The following is a 22,395-nucleotide window of genomic DNA, read 5'->3' as shown; positions in this document are numbered from 1 at the left end:
ATATAAAAAAAAGAAAAAAAAAACACAACTTAAAAAAGGCAGCTAAAAGTCATAAATTTTTTTTTGCTTTGTTGGTGTCATGGAGAACTCAATTTGTGCTAAAGATTACTCTGTTACTCAATTGCGTGAGTGGGCACGGCAATTGAAATTACCTTCTTCAGGATCGAAAACTACTCTTGCTTCTCGAATTAATGAATAAGGGAACACCCTTTGATCAGCGTGGAATTTGTCTTCTTGAATTAGATGAGTATCCTGAAACTGTTGCTGATGAGGAGTTTGTATCTCAAGAGAATGAAGATTTTAATTCTCTTTCCAAGCAGCTAGATAGTAGTGATGGTAAAGATTGTCGCAGTGTTCAAGTAGTAGATGATTTGTACTTACAGCGGGAAGCAGGTCTGTTAAGACGTGAAAAAGAGTTACTGTTGAGGGAAAATGAATTTTTACAAAGAGTCTCGGGTGTGTGTGGTAGTAGCACTACAGAGTTACATAATCATGTTAACCCAGCTAAGATGAGTTTTGAAAATTTAAGCGGCTTGTTACCGGAGTTTGATGGAAGTGGTGATGTTGAAACGTGGGTGATGCAAATAGAGAGTATAAGGGTGATGTATAATGTTGATGAAAATACAATGAGAATGTTGTTATTTGGAAAATTGAAGGGCAAAACACAACAATGGTTACATTCAAAACCAAATTTTATTGTTGAAAGTTTTATGCAGCTGATTAAAGAATTGAAAGAAATATTTGGTACAAGAAGGAGCAAATTGAATTGGAATGGAATTTTGAGATACGTAAGTGGCTGCAAAAGGAAAATTTTACAGAATATTACAATGATAAAGTAATGTTGGCAAATTCATTGAAGTTAAAAGAAGAAGAGTTAATTGAATACATTATTGATGGTATAACTGATGAACAATTGTGTATTCAAGGGTATTTACAATGCTTTAGTAACAAAGCGCAACTTTTGCAAGCATTTTCAAAAGCAAAACAGAGAGCAGCTTTAGTAAAACCTTTTACTACAGTTAAACTAAACAGCGATAATGTTAGGTGCTATAATTGTAACTCCATGGGCCATTATGCATCGGAGTATCGGAAATCAATCAGGGAGAAAGGAGCTTGCTATGTTTGCGAAAATAAAGCTCATCATGCCAATGAATGTCCAGATCGTAAAAAGACTGTACATCACGTGGAGGAGGATGCTTATGTAAGGTTTTTTCATTTGTTGTTAGATATTTGGGTAATTTTTCTTTTTCTTTAGACTGCTTGATAGAGTCCTATTAGTTTTATTCGGAAGTCTAGTGTTCCGAGCGAAGTTGATATCAATTCACTTCTTAATGTTAATTCTACATTTTTTGGTTTGAATAAAACAAGCGTTAAAACTTATGGAAAATATTTGTGTTCTGTATTATTGGGTGAAAAGGAATTTACCATAAATTTTGTTCTAGTAGCTGATAGGACGATGGGCTATGATGCAGTCTTAGGTCGAAATTTTTTGAAAGTTGGAGGGTTTAAAATTTCAAGGGATGTTGTAAGAAAGTTGATGAGATTAAGGATGACTGTATTTGTAAAAAAATGCGCCAAATGCGATGATAGTTTTGAAAGGGATACAAATGTTGTCAACAAAAAAGAAAACACAGAAACATTAATAAAAAATTTTTGTGAAAACAGGACAAATGTAAATGAAATTTTGTTTGACGGTAATATGGAAAACTGTCATGAAGCTTTGTTTAACATGGCATTATTGGCAATTTCTAAAAGTGATCATAGTGATGTAAATCTCAAAATTGGAGAAAATGTCAAATTTTCGGATCAAACATTACTTATTGATTTATTTAAAAAATATTATGTTACGTGGCCACGTCTTGTAGAACCAAAGGTTAAGTGTCAGATGAAACTGATCTTAAATAGTGTCAAACCTTTTAGTTATCCACCTCGTCGCTTGTCATATAGTGAAAAAATGAACTTCAAAAGTTGTTAGATGAATATTTAGATAAATATATTATTAGGCCAAGTGAGTCTGAAAGAAAACTGGTGATTTGAGTATATGTGTCAATTTCAGAACTCTAAATAAAATAACTTTAAAAGATAATTATCCAATACCTTTAATTGATGATTTACTTGATAGATTGGTAAATAAAAAGATTTTTACTAAGTTAAATTTAAAAAATGGATGTTTTCATGTTTTTATGGATTCAGATTCAGCTAAGTTTTCTTCGTTTATTACACCACTTGGGCAATTTGAATTTTTGAGAATGCCATTTGGGCTAAGAAATGCTCCGTCAACTTTTCAAAGATTTGTTAACAAAGTATTTGCAGATATGATTAAACAAGGCAAGGTTATTATATATTTAGATGATATAATGATAGCTACAGAACCTTAGAAGAGCACTTAGAAATTTTAGCGGAAGTTTTCGTAATCTAGTTGAAAATAATTTAGAACTTAGGTTAGATAAGTGTGAATTTTTGGAAAGTCGGGTAAAATATCTCGGATATAGTATTACAGAAGATGGTATAAGAGCCGATGATAAAGGGCTTGAAGCAATTAAAAATTTTCCAATTCCAAATAAATTACATTCGGTTCAGAGTTTTCTTTGACTCTGTTCGTATTTTCGCCGGTTTGTAAAAAGCGTTTCTTTAATTGCAAAACCTTTATATGACTTAACAAAAAAAGACAGAATGTTTCAATTTGGGGAAAATTAGTTGTCGTGTTTTGAAAATCTTAAACAAAGGCTATTGGAATCGCCTATTTTAGCATTGTATGATCGAAATGATGAGACAGAGTTGCATTGTGATGCCAGTAGGATAGGTATTGGAGCAATTTTAATGCAGCGGAAAAAAGATAGAAAAATGCATCCAGTATTTTAGTTTTCTAAACGAACAAGTGAAGCAGATTCAAAGTATCATAGCTTTGAACTTGAAACTCTATCAATAATATATGCTTTAAAAAGTTTTAGAGTTTATTTACAAGGTTTAAATTTTAAAATAGTTACAGATTGTAATTCATTAACTTTAACTTTAAATAAAAAAGAAATTAATCCAAGAATAGCTAGATGGGCTTTAGAACTTCAAAATTATGATTATATATTGGAACATCGCTCAGGTAGTCGTATGCAACATGTAGATGCGCTTAGCCGCTGTAATACTATTTTAGTGTTGGAAAGTGCAAGATTTGAAGAAAATATGACTATTTGTCAAAATAAGGATCAAAAGCTGAAAGAGTTCCGTGATTTGCTAGAAAAAAAGGAGCATGGTATATATGAAATGCGTAATGGGGTAATTTATAAGAAAAAGAACAATGGATCGATTGTATTTTATGTCCCAGAAAATATGGAGAGTCATGTTTTGTATAAATATCATGATGAGATGGGGCATTTAGGAATAGATAAGACAATGGATGTTACTTCAAAGAGCTATTGGTTTCCTCAAATGAAACAAAAAATTATAAGTCTTATACGAAATAGTTTAAAGTGATAATATTCTCAGCTAAACATGGTCGAGAAGAAGGGTTTTTACATACTTTTCCAAAGGAAAGTATGCTTTTTGGGGTAGTTCATATAGATCTCTAGGGACCAATTGATAATTCGAGAGCAGTAAAATATTTGTTAGTTGTGGTAGATGCATTTACAAAGTTTGTGAAGTTATATCCAACGAAAACTACAAAAACTAAAGATGTAATTTCTGTTTTAAAAGATTATTTTCGTTCATATAGTCGCCCTAAAACAATAGTTTCTGATAGAAGAAGTTCTTTTACTTCAAGTTATTTCATATTTTTTTTAAAGAAGAAAATACTAATCATGTTAGGATAGCTACAGGCTCGCCTTAAGCAAATGGACAAGTTGAAAGGATAAATAGAAGTTTAGGTCCTATGATCGCCAAATTATCAAGTTCGGATAAAAATGTTTATTGGGATAGTGTTATTGAAACAGTTGAATTCTCGTTGAATAATACTTAGCATAGGACTATCAAAGAATATTCAAGTGTGATGTTGTTTGGGGTAAAGCAGCCAGGTAAAGTGTTAGATATTTTGAGGGAAAATTTAGTTGACGTAGAATAAATTCAGGAATCAAGGTCTTTTCTTGATATTAGAAATAATGCAGCAGAAAATGGAAAAAAATACAAAAATATAATGAAGCGTATATTAATAGTAAACAGATAGTTGCTACTATATTTAAAGAGGGAGATCATGTTATGCTGAAAAATTTTGATTCACATGTTGGTGTGCATAAAAAGCTTGTTCCAAAATTTAAAGGTCCTTATATGATAGCTAAAGTATTGAAAAATGATCATTATGTGGTGAAAGATGAAGAAAGTTATCAGCAATCTAGGACAACTTATGTTGGTGTGTGGGCAATAGGTAGTATGCGAGCGTGGTTTTCCGGATGTGATCAAAGTCAAGAAAAAGTAGGAGATCAGGAGATCTAAATTGCCAGGATGGTCGAGTTTTAATGTATTTTATGTTGCTGATATACTTTGTTTAAAGATTTGTTTTCATATGAGCAATTTAATTAATAATTAGGAGATCAGGGGATCTCAGTTGTCAGGATGGTCGAATTGTAGTATGCATACTGATCTGTTTAAACTGTTTTACGTATTTGGTTTTAATGTTTGATATAGTAAGCTTTGTCTCAAATGATTAGCAATGAAGTCAATATAATTTCATTTACATTTCCCCTAAATGTTTATATGTATTTGTTTTATTTGTCTATTTTAATATTGTACATGTTGAGTTGTTTTGAATGTATGAACTTCCATTTTGTAAATTATTTTTATGTTTCAATTTTAATTATTGTATGTTTGTGTAAATGTATTCAGGAGGGCGTACTCTTGTTTGACTTGTGGTTGTATTTGTACACTTGACTCGTTGAAAAATATTGTGACGAGTATTGTTTTTGTATTTGAAAAATTATATTTTGGAATGTAGAATAAAATAATTATTGAGCAGAGCGGACGTGTTTTAGTTCGGCATCCTACAATAAGTTGAATTTTTGTTATATCTATATACACATGAATTTTTTTAATTTCTTTTTATTTAAAATATTTGTACATATGTGGGCGCTCCCATTGCTGCCCCACCCCTCCTTTATCACTCCTATTCCTTCTCCTACTCCTAACTCCTACCCCCACTTCCACACCTATTCCCACTCCACTATCACCCCCACTCCTATTCCTACTCCCACTTCCACTGGGCTAATAGCAGAGGGTGCAAGTACCAGAGCGTACTGAATTCGTATTCGAAAAAGACCCGCCCATATCCGTAAAACTCTCCTAAACCTTCGTGGAGTAATCTTTATTTTTATAACATCAACACTGAATCCAAAAGTTACGTAATATCAATAAAAAAGTACATTGTCACAATTAAAATTTTATTAAAAATGAGCTAATAAATTATTTAATTGTCACAATACACATCGATGATTAAATTTAATAAAACTATTTATTAAATTTATTTTTTGAATTCTATTTAATTAATTTTTTTATTAAATTTAATAATTGTTTAATAAAAAGTTCACTACACCTATTAATATGTCATTGAATTTAATTAATTTTTTTATTAGTTCGCTATACCTATTATATGTCATTGAATTTAATTAATTTCTGTTATTAAATTTAATAAATTTTTAATAAAAAGTTCCCTACGCCTGTTAATATTTTATTGAATTCAATAAATTTTTTATTAATTATTATTAATATTTTTTGTAGAATATAAATAAAAAGACTGCGTTTTCGACTATGTTATTATTTGTATTTGTATTGATTTCTATTACATTATTTATTAATCTTAATTGCATTACATAAAATGTTTACTTTCGGAAAATTTGACTTTACAGGCATTTCAAAATAACACATTTCCATAAAGGTCCAAAATGTTTCGCATGATATTGGGTATTCCAAATTAAAAACATGAAATATTTTAAAACATATGTCAGGAGCTCTTACTACACTTTTATAAGGAAATTGTATAGCGTCGAAATAGACAAATATATCATTCACATTCTTTATATCCTTGCCGATAATGATAATGAAGGGCTGAATAGGGGTTTTTTCTTCAGTTAAAACTCTGATGGACTCTTCAAGAGGCTCGATTGATGGACGTATCATAATAAGCGCATTTTGCGAATCTTTTATTGTAAATGGCGTTACATGTTTTTTGCCGCCTACTCCTTTTCTAATAATTTTTTGCCACGGCACAAGGCAACCGTGCAGCGCCCAGAGTAGGCAGGCCTCTTGGCTAGCTGAAAATAAAAGAGAAAATAAAAAAATTAATAAGATGCAGATTTTTTTTTTGTTTTTTCATATTTTTTACTTTTATTCAAGTTTTCAATGTCGCTCAACATATATTTGATAGTCTTGTTATTTAAATGGCCCTCTGACATCAATACGGTATACAACTTTTGTTGGTCCCAAGTATTTAAAATCGAAAACGCTGCCGGAAAAAGGACTGTAAGGTCTATCTCAATCTACAATATAAAATCAAAAAATTATTAGAAAAATATTCATTCAATGACAAGGAAATAATATAATAAAAGCACTTACAAGTCTATATCCGGATGGCAATTTGTATTCCGGCCAACTTTCAAACACCTCCATCGTTGTTGCCGCAATTTTAATATTGCATAGCCCATGTTTGCTGCATGCCTTCCAATATCTCTCAAATTCTTCGGCAGATAGTGTGGTGCTTTATTGTGTTTATTACATTTTCTGCTTTTTCTTCAGGTTCTAAAAAATTATACATATCAGTTTCAGTATTACAAAAAAAAAATGCCATTAATGATAGTTTATAATTTACCTAACATTTTGCAGCGACCATCACATTTACTACTCTTTACAGGAATTTTGGTAGTCATATACAGCTGCTTTGAGTTAGCCTTAACATTTGCGTGCTCATTATAAATTCTTCCGCGTTTACCAGTTCGATAAAAATCCTACGAAAAAAAATTATTAACTGTATTTAATACTGAATGATTTCCATACCAGTTTCTCAGATGGAAATTTTTTTATTATTTCCTGCTGCAGAATATATGTAGCCGATAAGGAGAGGTGTATGTTTTGCTGATCGAAAAATTCAGCAACAACCGTTATTAATGTGGTGCGGTGTTCCTCTTTAAATTCTCCGGTTTTGTCGTAAAAATCTACTAATTTTTGTGCTTTTTTTACTGCTGCTCAAAATTGTACATAAAGCTACGGACTGTATTTTGGAACCAACTTCAATCTTAGGTTCTGGAGTTGAGCTCAGTGAGCATTGCCTGGATACTGCAGGAGATAGTGAGGTATATGGAGAACCCATTTCGGATCTGTGCAGTGGGCGAAACAATGCAGATTCCGTGTACATGTGGTGTAATGGAGCACCAATAGCCCCCCGCTATTTTTCAAGTTGGTGTTCAAAAAGTATTTGCATACCCAAATTGAAATCACGCAACAGCTTTTCCAAATGACGAACCTTCATAACTTTTAATACATCAACAGTAATACCTTGGTCTAAAAAAATAGATACATAGGTATTGTTTATTTACATATGTATAACGGAATAATCGCATAATATACCTGTCAGGAACACACCTATCATCGGTTCAGGAACACACATACAATCGATTCACAATACACATTCCTATATATACATATTACTGCACAACCACTTTTATTGTACACACTTGAATATACATATTATTAAAGATTGTTCTAGACACGAACTATAATAAAACTCGTGCCTTCTCAATCGTTCTATTTTATTTAACAAAAGTAATTTGTACCAAAGTTAAGGTACATTACATGGTGCCGAAACCCGAATTAAAGCGAAAAAAATGCCAGAATCAGCAACTAATTGCGAAAAACCGGACCACAATATTAGACCACCAAAGAGTTTTGTCATCAACAATTACCAAAATGTGGCAAACGAGTGGAAATTGTGGCTTCAACAATTCGAGTGGTACGCGATCGCGACAGAACTGGATACTAAGAAACCAGAAGTGCAAGTCGCAGTATTCATGTCGTCGGTAAGAAATGACGCAGCAGTAATTTACAATACTTTTAATTTAACAGAAAGTGATAAAAAAAGCGTCAGCACAATCAAAAGGCGATTTACAGAATATTTTACACCCCAAATCAACGAAGCGTACGAAATATATGTATTCAACACGATCGTACAAAAGGAGTGTCAAACATTTGATGAATTCGTTACAGATCTAAGAAGCAAAATTAAAAATTGTGGCTACGGGACGTTAGAAGACACTTTAATTCGCGACAGAATAGTAGTGGGTATAACAAATGACACAAAAAGAGAAAAACTACTAGCGGAAAGCAAATTAACCCTGGAAAAGGCAATAGATATGTCACTCTGCAGAGCAAGTTAAGATGCAGGTAACAACAATGAAGCAAGCGGCCACAGTTGACGCCGTTACGTGGAACAAAAAGCAAAATAAAAGAGACATCAAAGAAACTAACAAAAAAGATGAACTCTTTCACCGCAATAGGTGTGATACCACGCACGGTCGCCGTAACTGTCCGGCCTTCAAAAAGGTTTGCCAAAAATGCAAAAGAAAAGGCCACCTTACCAAATGTTGCAAAAGCAAAACGGTCAACGAACTGGTCCAAGACCGATAAAGCAACGATTACAGTTTTTTAGTGTCTACGGTAGGTGCGGATTTAGACAATGTGGACGTCGAAGACTGGTATGAAAAAGCTACGCTGGCTAAAAACGTAATGGTAAAGTTTAAGCTTGACACAGGTAGCCAGTGCAACGTGCTAAACTACGAAATAATAAAGAAAATAGATGTTCACATCAGTCCATCGCCAACAAAGCAATTAACATCGTTTTCAAACCATAAAATCCCCGTACTGGGTGAAGTGGTCATAGACACGCTCATTAAAAAACAAGAGGTACCCATAAAATACTTAGTTGTCAAAGCGGATGTTATAGCAGTGCTTGGTAAGTAAACATGTGAGAAATTGAAATTAGTGAAGCGTATTGAAACTTTAACTGTTGATGAAAACTTGTTTGAAGGAATTGGTTGCCTTAAGCAATACAAATACTACATAGAATAGAAAATCCGAAACTAAGCATATGCCCTGCGCGAAAAATCCCGCATACTATTAGACAGCAGGTTACAGATGAGCTTGATAGTATGGTAGCGCAAAAAATAATTAAACCCATAACCAAGCCGACACCGGCTGTTTCACCCATGGTCGTAGTAGTAAAAAATAATAAAATTAGACTCTGTTTAGATTCATCGGAGATAAATAAAAATCTCAAAAGACGTTATTATCCACTTAGTACGTTAGAAGAAATTACAGCCCGCATCCACGGCTCTAAGTGGTTCACGTTACTCGATTGTAAAAAAGGCTTTTGGCAACTGCAAGTAACACCCCGTACTTCAGAATATCTGACATTCAGTACCCCATTCGGAAGATACTCTTGCTTAAGAATGCCATTTGGCTTAGCATCGGCTCCGGAAGTTTTCCAACAAGTAATGAGTTCGTTGATAGCGGACGTAAAGAACGCGGAGGTGTCTATGGATGATGCTCTCTTGCATGCCACCAGCAAACTAGAACTAGAGAGGATCACTCAAGAGGTACTTGACAAATTCAGAAAAGCAGGCCTTAAGCTAAAAAAGAAAAATGCGTTTTTAATACACAAGAATTAAAGTTTCTACATATAGTCCCCGCTGAAGGGGTAAAACCTGATCCCGAAAAAATAGAAATTATAACGAAAATTAAGCAACCGGAAAACGTGAAAGAGTTGCAAAGATTCTTGGGTATGGTAACATACGTGCCGAAATTTATAAAAAAATTGGCAGATATCACCCAACCACTAAGGCAATTATTGCGAAAAGATGTTGAGTGGGTGTGGGATACGCAACACAATGAAGCATTCAATAAATTAAAAAATCTGTTGAAGAATCCACCAGCACTAGGGTATTATGACACTAAATTTTGCTGTCAGTAGATGCCAGTAGTTATGCATGTGGCGGAGTACTAATAAAAAACAGAAGCCGATCACTTACTGTGTGAAATCGTTCACAAAAACTGAACAGGGCTATAGCCAATTAGTAAAAGAAGCAAACGCCATTCTAGTTGCATGTAAAAAATTTCACATGTACATTTGGGTTTGCAAAGATTTAACGATTGAATCTGACCATAAGCCTCTTGAGACAATATTTAAAAAGCCAATTACAGATGCACCACCGAGACTGCAAAGAATCATGTATCAAATCCTGCCTTATAATCCAAAAGTCACTTATAAAAAAGGTACGGAATTGTATGTAGCAGATTTACTGAGTAGAGACTGCGAAAATTTAGATAGTGAAGATTTAAATACAGAAAATTTACAAATATGTGCTATTGTACCATTCACGAAAACGCGAAAAGACGAACTTAATGCAGAGACCTCAAAAATTAAGAAACTTAATGATTTAAAGTCAACCATATTAAAAGGATGGCCATGAATAAAGTGACGGTAAATCTCAAAAAATATTGGTACTACAGACAGGCTCTCAGCGTTTACGTGGACATAATTTTTAAAGATCACAGAGTATTGGTTCCAAACTCAATGGTGCCATTAGTAATGAAACATTGCCATCTTAGTCATAAAGGACTACAAGGGATGCTAAAACTGGCCCGTGACAATGTATTCTGGCCAACAATGACCAAAGATTTAACTGAGTACATAAAAACTTGCAGTGCATGCAGCAAAATACAAAAAGATAATCAGATGGAACAAATAAATTTACAATCAGCACCGAAACGGCCATGGAGTATTGTCGCTTCGGACATATTCCACTTAAGAGGAAAGGATTACATCCTCATTGCAGATAGCTACTCAGGATACTTTGACTTTAAAAAACTAAACAATATTACCAGCTTCAACGTCATTAAAGAACTTAAGACATGGTTTGCTACCTTCGGCATCCCGGAAGTACTTTTTTCAGATGGTGGTAAACAATTTGATTGCAGCGATTTCAGGGCTTTTCAGAAAGAATGGAACTTTGAACATAGAATTTCGAGCCCTCATTTTCCACGTTCAAATGTTCTAGCCGAACGCTATGTACAAGAGGCAAAAAACCTGATGAAAAAGTGCCTCGAAGACAACACGGACATACAGCTAGCGCTGCTACATCATCGGAATACTCCACGCATGGACCTAGGGTATCCAGTTCAACGGTTAATGAACAGAAGAACCAGAACGCTATTACCTACCAATGAAAAGCTGCTCAATCCAAAAATAATAAAAAACGTAAGCAAAAAACTAACAAAACTCAAGGAAGGTGAGAAAGAAACAGCAGATAGAAATAAAAAACAGAGTAGAGAATACACAACGCAAGAGAAAGTACTGCTTAGACAAAGCCATAATAACTGGGTTCCAGCTTATATAGTGAGACCAGAAGGACACCGCTCGTACAGAGTACAAACCGAGGATGGCGCCATATACAGAAGAAACACATGGCATCTTAAGCAGCCACTTCATCCCTCGACGTTGATCCTAATTCGTCCACAGATCGTCCTACTGTTGAACCAAAAAAACAAAGTTCTTCGAGTCCAACACAGCCACCTACAGAAACCACAACACAACAGTGTTCGCCAGATGACGTGCCTCGTGAAGCTGAACCTTCCACGCCCGCTACACCACAGGATGTAGCTAGCCTCAATCATCCACCACGCACTCGCTCTGGACGTGTAATTAAAACACCCGCAAGGTACCGCTGAAAAGGAGGGATGTCAGGATCACACCTATCATCGGTTCAGGAACACACATACAATCGATTCACAATACACATTCCTATATATATATATTACTGCACAACCACTTTTATTGTACACACTTGAATATACATATTATTAAAGATTGTTCTAGACACGAACTATAATAAAACACGTGCCTTCTCAATCGTTCTATTTTATTTAACAAAAGTAATTTGTAACAAAGTTAAGGTACATGACAATACCTTTAAAGCTTTTGTACATAAATTCTATTTTCCATCCTCTCAATAAATGCAGAAGTTCATCATCTTCCTGGTATGGTAATTCAGAAGCAGTAGATAGTAGTTGTGCTTGTGAAATAATGTGATATTGAGCTGGCGAAGCTTGCAATTCCACATAAAGTTCAGCAGCAGTGGATGATGTTTCTTCTCCTGACTTTGGGTTATCTGCCGTTACGCACCCAAATTGTAATTCAGATAAAGGCTCAGCAGCAGTGGATGGTATTTCAATATTTATTTGTAGAATTGATTAGTGTTTTTATTAGTACTGTGTTATTACTATTTTTATTATTATTAGGCGTATACTTGTAGTACAAAGAATGAGGTAATATTTATGAACATATGTAACAAGTCGAAGTAGCTAGTAGGATTGCCATTCAAACAAGAACCATTTTCTATGGTAACCATCGCAACTCAAATATTATTTATGCCCTTATGAATGAAATTTCCGATAATAGTTGTGGATTTATTTCATATGCCTTGTAGTGCGGATCATACTTAACGTTGTCAATTTTTTGGCAAATAAATTAGCTTGATTCTTAATATTGACTGCTATGGTAACAACAACATAGAATTTTAAATCTTCAACAAATTTTGCAATGTTAGATTTTTCATTTATTTGTTTTCCGCAATATGTTACATTTCGCAATGTTTTAAAGTTGTTTTCGGACCCAAATTTTCTTTTAATAAAATTTATATATGAACTCTGGTATACATTTTTTTCATTCCAAATTATATCCCCATAATCTAAAGATTCCAACATTTGGTAAGCAAAATTGAATTGATATTTTTTGGACAAATTTAAACAAATGTTCTTTCTAGAAGTTATATTATGCGAATATATTTTGCATTGTCTGTGTTTAGATTCGTATTTGAAACACCACATCAATCGCAAAGGTCCTGACATTTTTATTACATTTGGACAGTGAACTAAGTTGTGGAATTTAGGTTTCAAATTGTCATTAAATAAGCGTTGGTATTCCGAATTATGTAAGTGTATTTCCGAGCTTAGGGTTTTTAATAAATTTTCAGATATTTCAAACGATAGGACAATGTCCATAATTTGAATCATGCATAAAAGAAACTGCCACACTTCATCGCTGTTATGTACCAAATCGCCCACCATTATTGGAAAATAGAGACCAAAAGTCAACATTTCGCTTGCCGACATTTTAAAATGTTTATTTTTTATGTGATTCAATGTAATCGGACCAGACTTATTTCCGATATCTTTAGGCCCATAGTTAAAATTTTGTTTTCTTAAATTCAAAGTTTTTAAGTCAAAATATTTCTTTTTATATATCAAATATATTAAAATGTGATGAAAATCATAATGACAAACTCCTTCGAAAATGTCATGCATGACATCTACATAAAAATTTTCAACGACATTGAAAGAAGGAATTTCATTAAAAATTGAGTTTGAAGTTATGCCTGTTAATGAACTATTATTTTCTGCAACATCCTCTAAATAGTTTTGGCGGGTACGTAAAAGGTTTTTTTTCTCGAAACATAAAGTATGACATTCCTTCTTTGAAGCTTTGCTTAACCTGCAGTAGTGATTGCTTGAAAAAGATGAAGCAAAATTGAAAACACTATTAAGCCCTAAATTGTCCCCCACTATCAATCCCAAAACTAAATGTACTTGAATCACTTCTTCCTTGGAATTTATTGGCAGCCCATTTGTCTCAATTTCTCGAAGTGTATTAATTAAAGGTTGAAAACATTTTGCATTGCCATAAGTTTTTACGTCTTGGGATTTGAACATGACAGCTAAAAACACATTTGTTACTGCAGATTCCTTTTTTGGAAAACATGGGAAATATATATATGTAAGAATGGACAGATGAGTGTGGTCCTAAAGGATTGTTTATTTCAACATCGTCGAAATCACCATTGACAAAATTTGTATAATTCTGAGAACTTAAGTTCATTTATATGATCCAACATCTTAGCCAAATGATATTTTTCGAAATTTTTTTGAAATAAAAAGCTAACGGCATGATATAACCTTTGTTTATTTTTGAAGCATATCTTAGGCTTCCTTTTTTATGAATAGATTCAATCTCATCATTTACAACCACCTCACTAATTTCTTTCATTAAGCTTAACGATTTTAACTTCTGTTCAATTTTATATTCAGAACATAGATCGCTTAAACCAGATCTGCAACTTGCAATTACATTACTCATTTCACTAAAAGCTTCTGCACTGTGTAATAAGCGTTGTTGTGCAAATTGTTCAAACACATTTAAAAGTGGTTCCATAATATATTTGTTGACATTGTTTTGAAACAAAAGAACATCATTTGTTGGCATGCTATTTTGGTTATAAAGGGAAAGATTAAAATTTAATGCAGATTGTAAGAAAACTGACGTCAGTTCAGTAGCATTTTCTACTTCCTTAGCGGAATGAATTGCAAAATTTGTAATTGGATTTCCTTTTTCTTTTTTTTCATTTGCACTAAATGGAAAACAGGGCACCTCTTTACTTTGATTTAAAGTTTCATTATTCATTATTGATATAACATTGCCCGCATGATGGCTGGACACAACTAATTTCGTTAAAATGCTTTAAGCCATGAAAAGTCTTAAAATGCCGAAAAAAAAAGCACATGAACTAAATTTTTTTGCACATTTGAAACAAATCAATGTTCTGGGAAACAAATGCTTTTTTATCATTATTTGTTTTATATATTATTATAATTAAAATTATTGCTTCAATTTTAATTTAACTTTAAACTTTTTTATTTAATTTGTCACTTTAATTTCACTTTTTTTGATTACTGCTGCTTCGTTCGCTTTTCACTGAAGAATTATTCTTATTGTTCGTCATTACCGCGTGTTAATTTGATTTAATAAAGAAATTAATTGCATTTAATAAACTATTTATTGTCACAATTAAACTGTTTATATTCATAATTAAATATTAATTGGAACACTTACTTATACTTACGCTGTTTATGATAACAATAAATATATTAATTGTATTCAATAAATATTTAACTCTGACAATAAATTCTTTATTAAAACGTATTTCAACCGACAGACAGTTAGAGAATATGTCACAAAATTGTTTAATAAACTTTTTTAATAACCGTTTATTAAAAATAATAAATGTATTTATAGATATTTAATAAATATTTAATACAGAAAATAAAATGTTAATTGTGACTATGTACACTCAATCAATAAATCATTTTTATTAATATAGCGTACGATTTTTGGTTCAGTGAACAAATTCCCAGTGCGAAGATCCCAGGTTCGCCCCAGCGGGATAAGGGGCTAAGAATATTCCCGCGGTAGGCATGCCTGTCGTAAGAGGCGACTAAAATCCACAAACCTGCAGGATCAAGTGTAGCATTATCCGTCATACCCACTGTAATGTAGCATTACGCTTCATACCCACTGTAACACACTTGCAATAATACTCATCATAAACTCCAAATATATTTTAGTAATAATCATATTACAATATTGTCCAACATAAATTATTGAACTAACCCAGACGGCCAGACGGTTAACCAACATCAATGGAATGCCGAATATGAGACCCATATCCATTCACAGCTAATAAATTTTGAGTATACATACAAACATACAACCCATTGTGGGAAAATACCAAAACACTCAAATTGATCTGCTGACGTTGCTAAACGACATGTACAAACCTACATGTATGTATGTATACAAAGACTGTATACAAACGTACATGTATGCATACTCCATTTCCTATGTACTTATTTTTAGTTATTAGTATTAAGATATTTATGAATGTATAGGTTAAGTCAATTACTATAAAAGACAAGAATTTATTTAATAAAGCGAAGATTTAATGTCGCACCATCAAACGTGCAACATCTTTTAATTCCTAATACTTCACAAGGGGTCAACCTTCGTTCCCGCCTGGCTAATACCACAAGGTGCAAGTACCGTATTCCTATTCGGCAAAAGATTACCCATGCCCGTAAAACTCCAGTAAACTGTCGGGGAGTAAGTTTTGTTGTTACAACAACAACCCAGGTCGAAGATCCCAGGTTCGTCCCCCTTCTAACTAACATTCCTAATACCACTCCTGGTACTCCTACTCCTATTCCTATTCCTGCTCCCACTCCTGTTTCCCTTCCATTCCTCCTACTCCTACTCCCAATCCCACTCCCACTCCTGCTACTACTACCCCTACTCCTACCCCTACTCCTACCTCCTCAATCACAACCCCACTCCCACTCCAACTTCTGCTACTCCTATTTCCAGTCCCAATCCCACCCCCACACCACTCCTTCTCACAATCCCACCCCCACTCCCACTCCAACACCTGCTAATCCTAACCCCAATCCGAATCCCACCCACTCCAACCCCTTGCCTACTTTCACACCCACTCGCTGTCCACTCCCACTTTATGATCCGTCAAACTGTTTAGGATGCAACCCGATATATACCGACATACATAAGTTGAATTCTAATTATATCTATATGCACATGCATTTTTTTAATTAGTTTTCATTTAAAATATTTGTAGATATATGGGCGCTCCCATTACTGCCCCACCCATCCTTTATCACCACATATACTCGTACTCTAACTCCCACTCCCACCGCCACTCCCACTGCAACTCCTGCTACTCTCACCACCATGCCCACCCCCTGCTACTCATACTCCCAATCCCACTTTGATTGAACTATGTCCGTCCGTCCGTCTGCCCGTTAACACGATAACTTGAGTAAATTTTGAGGTATATTGATGAAATTTGGTATGTAGGTTCCTGGGCACATATCTCAGATCGCTTTTTAAAATGAACGATATTGGACTATAACCACGCCCACTTTTTCGATATCGAAAATTTCGAAAAACCGAAAAAGTGCGATAATTCATTACCAAAGACGGATAAAGCGATAAACTTGGTAGGTGAGTTGAACTTATGACGTAGAATAGAAAATTAGTAAAATTTTGGACAATGGGCGTGGCACCGCCCACTTTTAAAAGAAGTTAATTTAAAAGTTTGGCAAGCTGTAATTTGTCAGTCGTTGAAGATATCACGATGAAATTTGGCAGGAACGTTATTCCAATTACTGTATGTATGCTTAATAAAAATTAGCAAAACCGGAGAACGACCACGCCCACTTAAAAAAAAATTTTTTTAATGTCAAAATTTAATATCTTTACAGTATATAAGTAATTTATGTCAACATTCGACTCCAGTAAGGATATGGTACAATAAAATACAAAAATAAAAGAAAATTTCAAAATGGGCGTGGCTACCCGCCCTTTTTCATTTAATTTGTCTATGATACATTTAATGCCATAAGTCGAACCAAAATTTACCAATCCATGTGAAATTTGATAGGGGCTTAGATTCTAGGACGATAAATGTTTTCTGTGAAAAAGGGCGAAATCGGTTAGAGCCACGCCCAGTTTTTATACACAGTCGACCGTCTGCCCTTCCGCTCGGCCGTTAACACGATAACTTGAGCAAAAATCTATATATCTTTACTAAACTCTGTGCACGTACTTATTTGAACTCACTTTATATTGGTGTAAAAAATGTAAAAAATTCGACTTTGACCACGCCCACTTTTTCGATGTCGAAAGTTACGAAAAATGAAAAAGATGCCGTAATTCTATACCAAATACGAAAAAAGGGATGAAATATGGTAATTGGATCGGTTTATTGACCCAAAATATAACTTTAGAAAAAACTTTGCAAAATGGGTGTGACACTTACCATATTAAGTAGAAGAAAATGAAAAAGTTCTGCAGAGCGAAATCAAAAGCCCTTGGAATTTTGGCAAGAATACTGTTCGTGGTATTACATATATAAATAAATTAGCGGTACCCGGCAGATGATGTTCTGGGTCACCGTAGTCCACACGGCCTTCACATATACAACTACCACCACTCCCTTTTAAAATACTCATTAACACCTTTCGTTTGATACCCATATCGTACAAACAATTTCGTGAGTCACCCCTGGTCCACCTTTATGGCGATATCTCGAAAAGGCGTCCACCCATAGAAACAAGGCCCAAGCCCTTTTAAAATACTCATCAACACCTTTTATTTGATACCCATATCTTACAAACAAATTTTAGAGTCACCCCTGGTCCACCTTTATGGCGATATCTCGAAAAGTCCACCTATAGAACTAAGGCCCACGCCCTTATAAAATACTCATTAACACCTTTTATTTGACACGCATATCGTACAAACAAATTCTAGAGTCACGCTGGTCCACCTTTATGGCGATATCTCGAAATGCGTCCACCTATAGAATTAAGGCCCACTCCCTTTTAAAATACCCATTAACACCTTTCGTTTGATTCTCATATTATACAAACGCATTCTAGAGTCACCCCTGGTCCACCTTTGTGGCGATATCTCGAAACGGCGTCCACCTATGGAACTAAGGATTACTCCCTTTTAAAATACTCATTAACACCGTTCGTTTGATACTCATATTGTACAAACGCATTCTAGAGTCATCCCTGGGTATCAAACCCAATATTATACAAACAAATTCTAGAGTCACCCCTGGTCCATCTTTATGGCGATATCTCGAAAAGGCGGTGAGAACTAAGCCCACGCCCTTTTAATATACTCTTTAACGCCTTTCATTTGATACCCATATCGTACAAACAAATTCTAGTGTCAGCCCTGATCCACCTTTATGGCGATGTCCCTAAATGGCGTCCACCTATAACACTATGGCCCACTCCCTCTTAAAATACTCTTTAATACCTTCCATTTGATACACATGTCATACAAACACATTTCAGGTTTACCCTAGGTACATTTTCTTTCATGGTGATTTTCTCTTATTTTGTCTCCATATCTCTCAACTGAGTTTGTAATCTTCGGTTACACCCGAACTTAGCTTTCCTTACTTGTTTAAATTTGTTTTTATTTAAAATATTTGTTCATATGTGGGCGCTTCCAATACTGCCCCACCCCTCCTTTATCACCACTTATTCTCCTAATCCTTCACCTACTCCTAACTCCCACCCCCACTTCCACACCTATCCCCACCACATCCACTCCCACTCCTACTGGGCTAATACCAGAGGGTGCAAGTACCAGAGCGTACCGGATTCATATTCAAAAAAGGCCTGCCCATATCCGATAACTCTCCTAAACTTTCGCGGAGTACGGGAACAACATCCCAGGTTCTTATCCCGGGCAAGTAAAAATGCACTCCTATTCCCACCCCAACCCCCCATCCAACTTCTGCTGCCTCTACTCCTACTCCCACTCATACCCCCACTCCTGTTCCCCTCCCACTCCTGCTGGTCCTACTCCCAATCCCACTCGCACTCTTGCTACTACTACCTGCACTCCTACCCCCAATCCTATTCCCCTGATAATTCTACTCCCACTCCCCACTCTCACTCCACTCCTACTTCTGTGCACTCCTCCTACTACTCCTAATTCCATTCCTACCTATACTTCTATTCCCCTGCTACTTATACTACCACTTTCAATCACACCCACCCACTCCCTCTCTATCACCCCCATCACCACTTCCACGCCCACACAAACCCCCACTCCCGCTCCTACTCCCACTCCTGCTACTCACAATCCCTATCCCACCCCCACTTCAACTCCTTTTCCCACTTCCAGGCCCACTCGCTGTCCACTCCCACTGTATGATCGGTCAAACTGTTTAGGATGCAACCCGATTTATATCTACATGTATAGGTTGAATTTTAATTGTATCTTTATACACATGCATTTTTTTAATTTGTTTTTATTTAAAATATTTTGACATATATGGGCGCCCCCACTACTGCCCCACCCCTCCATTATCCCAACTCCTTCTTCTACTCTAACTACCAATCCCAGCAAATACCGGATTCGTATTCGGCAAAAGATTATCCATGCCCGTAAAATTCCCGTAAACGGTCGGCGAGTAAGTTTTGTTGTTACAACAACAACCCATGTCGAAGATCCCAGGTTCGTCCCCATGCGGGTTAAGGGGCTCAGAAAATTCCCGCGGCAGGAAAGGATCAGCTTTATGCCCACTCGATGTGATATGCTGCGATAAGGCAGTATTGTTTCTGTGGTTCTTTATGTCCGCTTCGTGTTCTGTTAGTCGAACGCCCAATACTCGTTTTGTAGTTCGTATGTACAATTCGTTGCAGTCCTCATTTTCTTTTCCTTTACATGTGATCTCGTACACTACGTTGTTTTGTTGTAGGGGTTCGATAGGGCTCTTTGTTTGTGTAAATATATTATTTAAGGTGTAGTTTGATTTGTATGCGAGAGCTATGCTATTCTTCTCGTTAATAACATTTTTCCTAAAGCTTTCGGTGAATTTAAGTATATATGTAACGCTGTAAAATTGCTTTGTTTTGTTTTCTGTTTCTTGTGTTGTTAATAGGTTTCGTTTTTTGTCCATTTCCCGGCTTCGCTGGTTTATTAAAGTTAATATCATATTGTATGGATAATTATTGCTTTTCAAGACTTCTATTATTTTAAGGACATTGGCATATTGGAATCGCTTATGGCTTATGGACAACACTTTATTTATGAAATTTTGGGCTGTGTTAATCTTATACTTTAGAGGTTAAGGGGAGTGAAAATTTATCATGCGTCCAGAAGATGTGGGCTTAGTGTACCAATAAAATATTAGAGAATTGTTTTCTTTGTGTATTTTTACATCCAGGAATGGAATGCAATTGTCTTTTTCCAATTCAAATGTGAATTTTAGTTTTTTGTGGTAGCTATTAAGTGTATCTATAATTATTTTCACGTCATTACGTCGGACAATTTCGAATATGTCGTCTACGTATTTGACTAGAAATTTAACTTGCTGTTGCTTAAGAGTTTGGAAGGCGTTGTCAAGTAGGTCGTCCATTATGATATCTGCTATCGTTGAGGAGAGGGGGTTTCCCATGGGCATTCCGAAAGTTTACGTATATATTTTGTTGACAAACATAAAGTAATTGTTGTCCAATAAACAAAAGTTCAATATATTTCGAAATTTGTTTTTGGGGATGTTTGTTGCATTCTGTATTTTTTTCCATTTGTCATAATTATATTGATTGCAAGAGACGTCGGAATATTGGTAAAAAGAGAGACGACGTCAAACGACGCCAACACTTCATCGTCGTTGAGATGCATCCCTTTTAATCTCTCTTTTAAGTCATACGCATTCTTTTCATTAAGCTCTTCGCATATTATGGTTTTTATTGTATTTCCTACATACATAGATAAGTGATAGCATGGGACGTTTACTGAGGACGCGATGGGGCGTAGAGGAAAGTTTGGCTTGTGGATTTTCGGTAATCCGTAAAGTCTTGGTGCGTTAGCTGCTGAGCATGATAGCTGTTGTTTCTCTCTTGCACTTATGTATTTGTTTTTGAAAAGCTCATTTACTATGTTATTGTTTTTCTTTTGTAGTAGATGTGTGGGATCCGTTCTTGTTACCCTATATGTCTTTTTGTCTTCTAGCAATTCGCTCATTTTAGCGTTATAATCTTTTCTGTAAAGTACCACCGTCTTGTTCCCTTTGTCTGCCTCTGTGATTACTATATCGTTTTTATGTGGTTTCAAAAAAGCTTTGATTTTGTTGTGTACCTCAGTGATAAACTTCTCCGCTGAGTTGTTCTTTATATTTCTTTTAAACTGTTGTATCTGATTGCTTACTCTGTTCCTCGCTATTTCCTTTTGTCGGTCTTCCTCTAAGCATTGTATCACTTGTTCCATTTCGGCAATTATATGTATTGGACTAAAGTTACTTTTTGTTCTAGGGATCGTAAATTTTCTCCCGAGAGAGAGTAGCCACCTAACTTCCTCTGGAAAAACTATGTCTGTCTTGTTCACGAACCAATCGTTTCTGGTGTTTATACCGAGACTTCGTAATTGTTGTTGTTTGAGTGATTCTATTTTTTGTGTGTGTATGTTTCTTGTCTCGTTTGCTATTCTCTGTCCTAGAAAGTGTTGCTCGTTCGTAAATGTGTTCAGCTCAAGCTCACTTAGTCTAAGCTAGTCATTTTTAAAGTTTTAAAATACATATAATTAAAGTAAGTGATGTTTCTGTTTTTACTTAAATACATGTTTGTTTATGTATGTGCCTTCTGTGTGCTTAAAACATTTGTTGACTCTTTAACTCTATACATATATATGTGTACTAGTTATTAACTTTTATTTAATATTTTTTAATAATGTAAAAAAATGTTTTTGTTTGTTGTTGAAAATAGATTCCGCCCTTGAAAATGCTAGGATGACTAGCGAAACGTCGGGCTGTAACAGTGAATAAACTTGTTTTATTTGCACTGACAACGCAATAAGTCAAGTAGTCTTGCATAATATTATAAATTTTCATGATCATTTCTGAAATATTTTCATGGGCATTTTGAAATAACGGGGGTAATATTTGTAGGAACTTCATGTCATTATTTTGTTTTTATGTAAGGCTTATTTCGGATCTGATC

The 22,395-nt window shown here is 34.9% G+C and overlaps 2 protein-coding genes across 6 annotated transcripts in view; both read right to left on the bottom strand.

Annotated features, from left to right (window-relative positions):
* The window catches only part of Obsc (Obscurin), a 2,548,720-nt gene that overhangs the window by 2,233,110 nt on the left and 293,215 nt on the right, over positions 1–22,395 (bottom strand). The gene's annotated exons all lie outside the window — the stretch shown is intronic.
* Positions 5,729–7,467, bottom strand: LOC137244239 (uncharacterized). Its single transcript, XM_067772963.1, has 5 exons — positions 6,970–7,467; positions 6,785–6,920; positions 6,532–6,714; positions 6,302–6,455; positions 5,729–6,230 (listed from the first exon to the last, which is right to left on the bottom strand). The coding sequence occupies exons 3-5, from the start codon at positions 6,583–6,585 to the stop codon at positions 5,764–5,766; spliced, it is 675 nt and encodes a 224-aa protein (XP_067629064.1). The 5' UTR covers positions 6,586–6,714; positions 6,785–6,920; positions 6,970–7,467; the 3' UTR covers positions 5,729–5,763.

Source organism: Eurosta solidaginis, chromosome 3, assembly GCF_040869045.1.
Source record: "Eurosta solidaginis isolate ZX-2024a chromosome 3, ASM4086904v1, whole genome shotgun sequence".
Classification (NCBI taxonomy): Eukaryota; Metazoa; Arthropoda; class Insecta; order Diptera; family Tephritidae; genus Eurosta; species Eurosta solidaginis.
The sequence above is the reverse complement of the archived record's forward strand: the minus strand, read 5'-3'. Positions and strand labels throughout refer to the sequence as shown.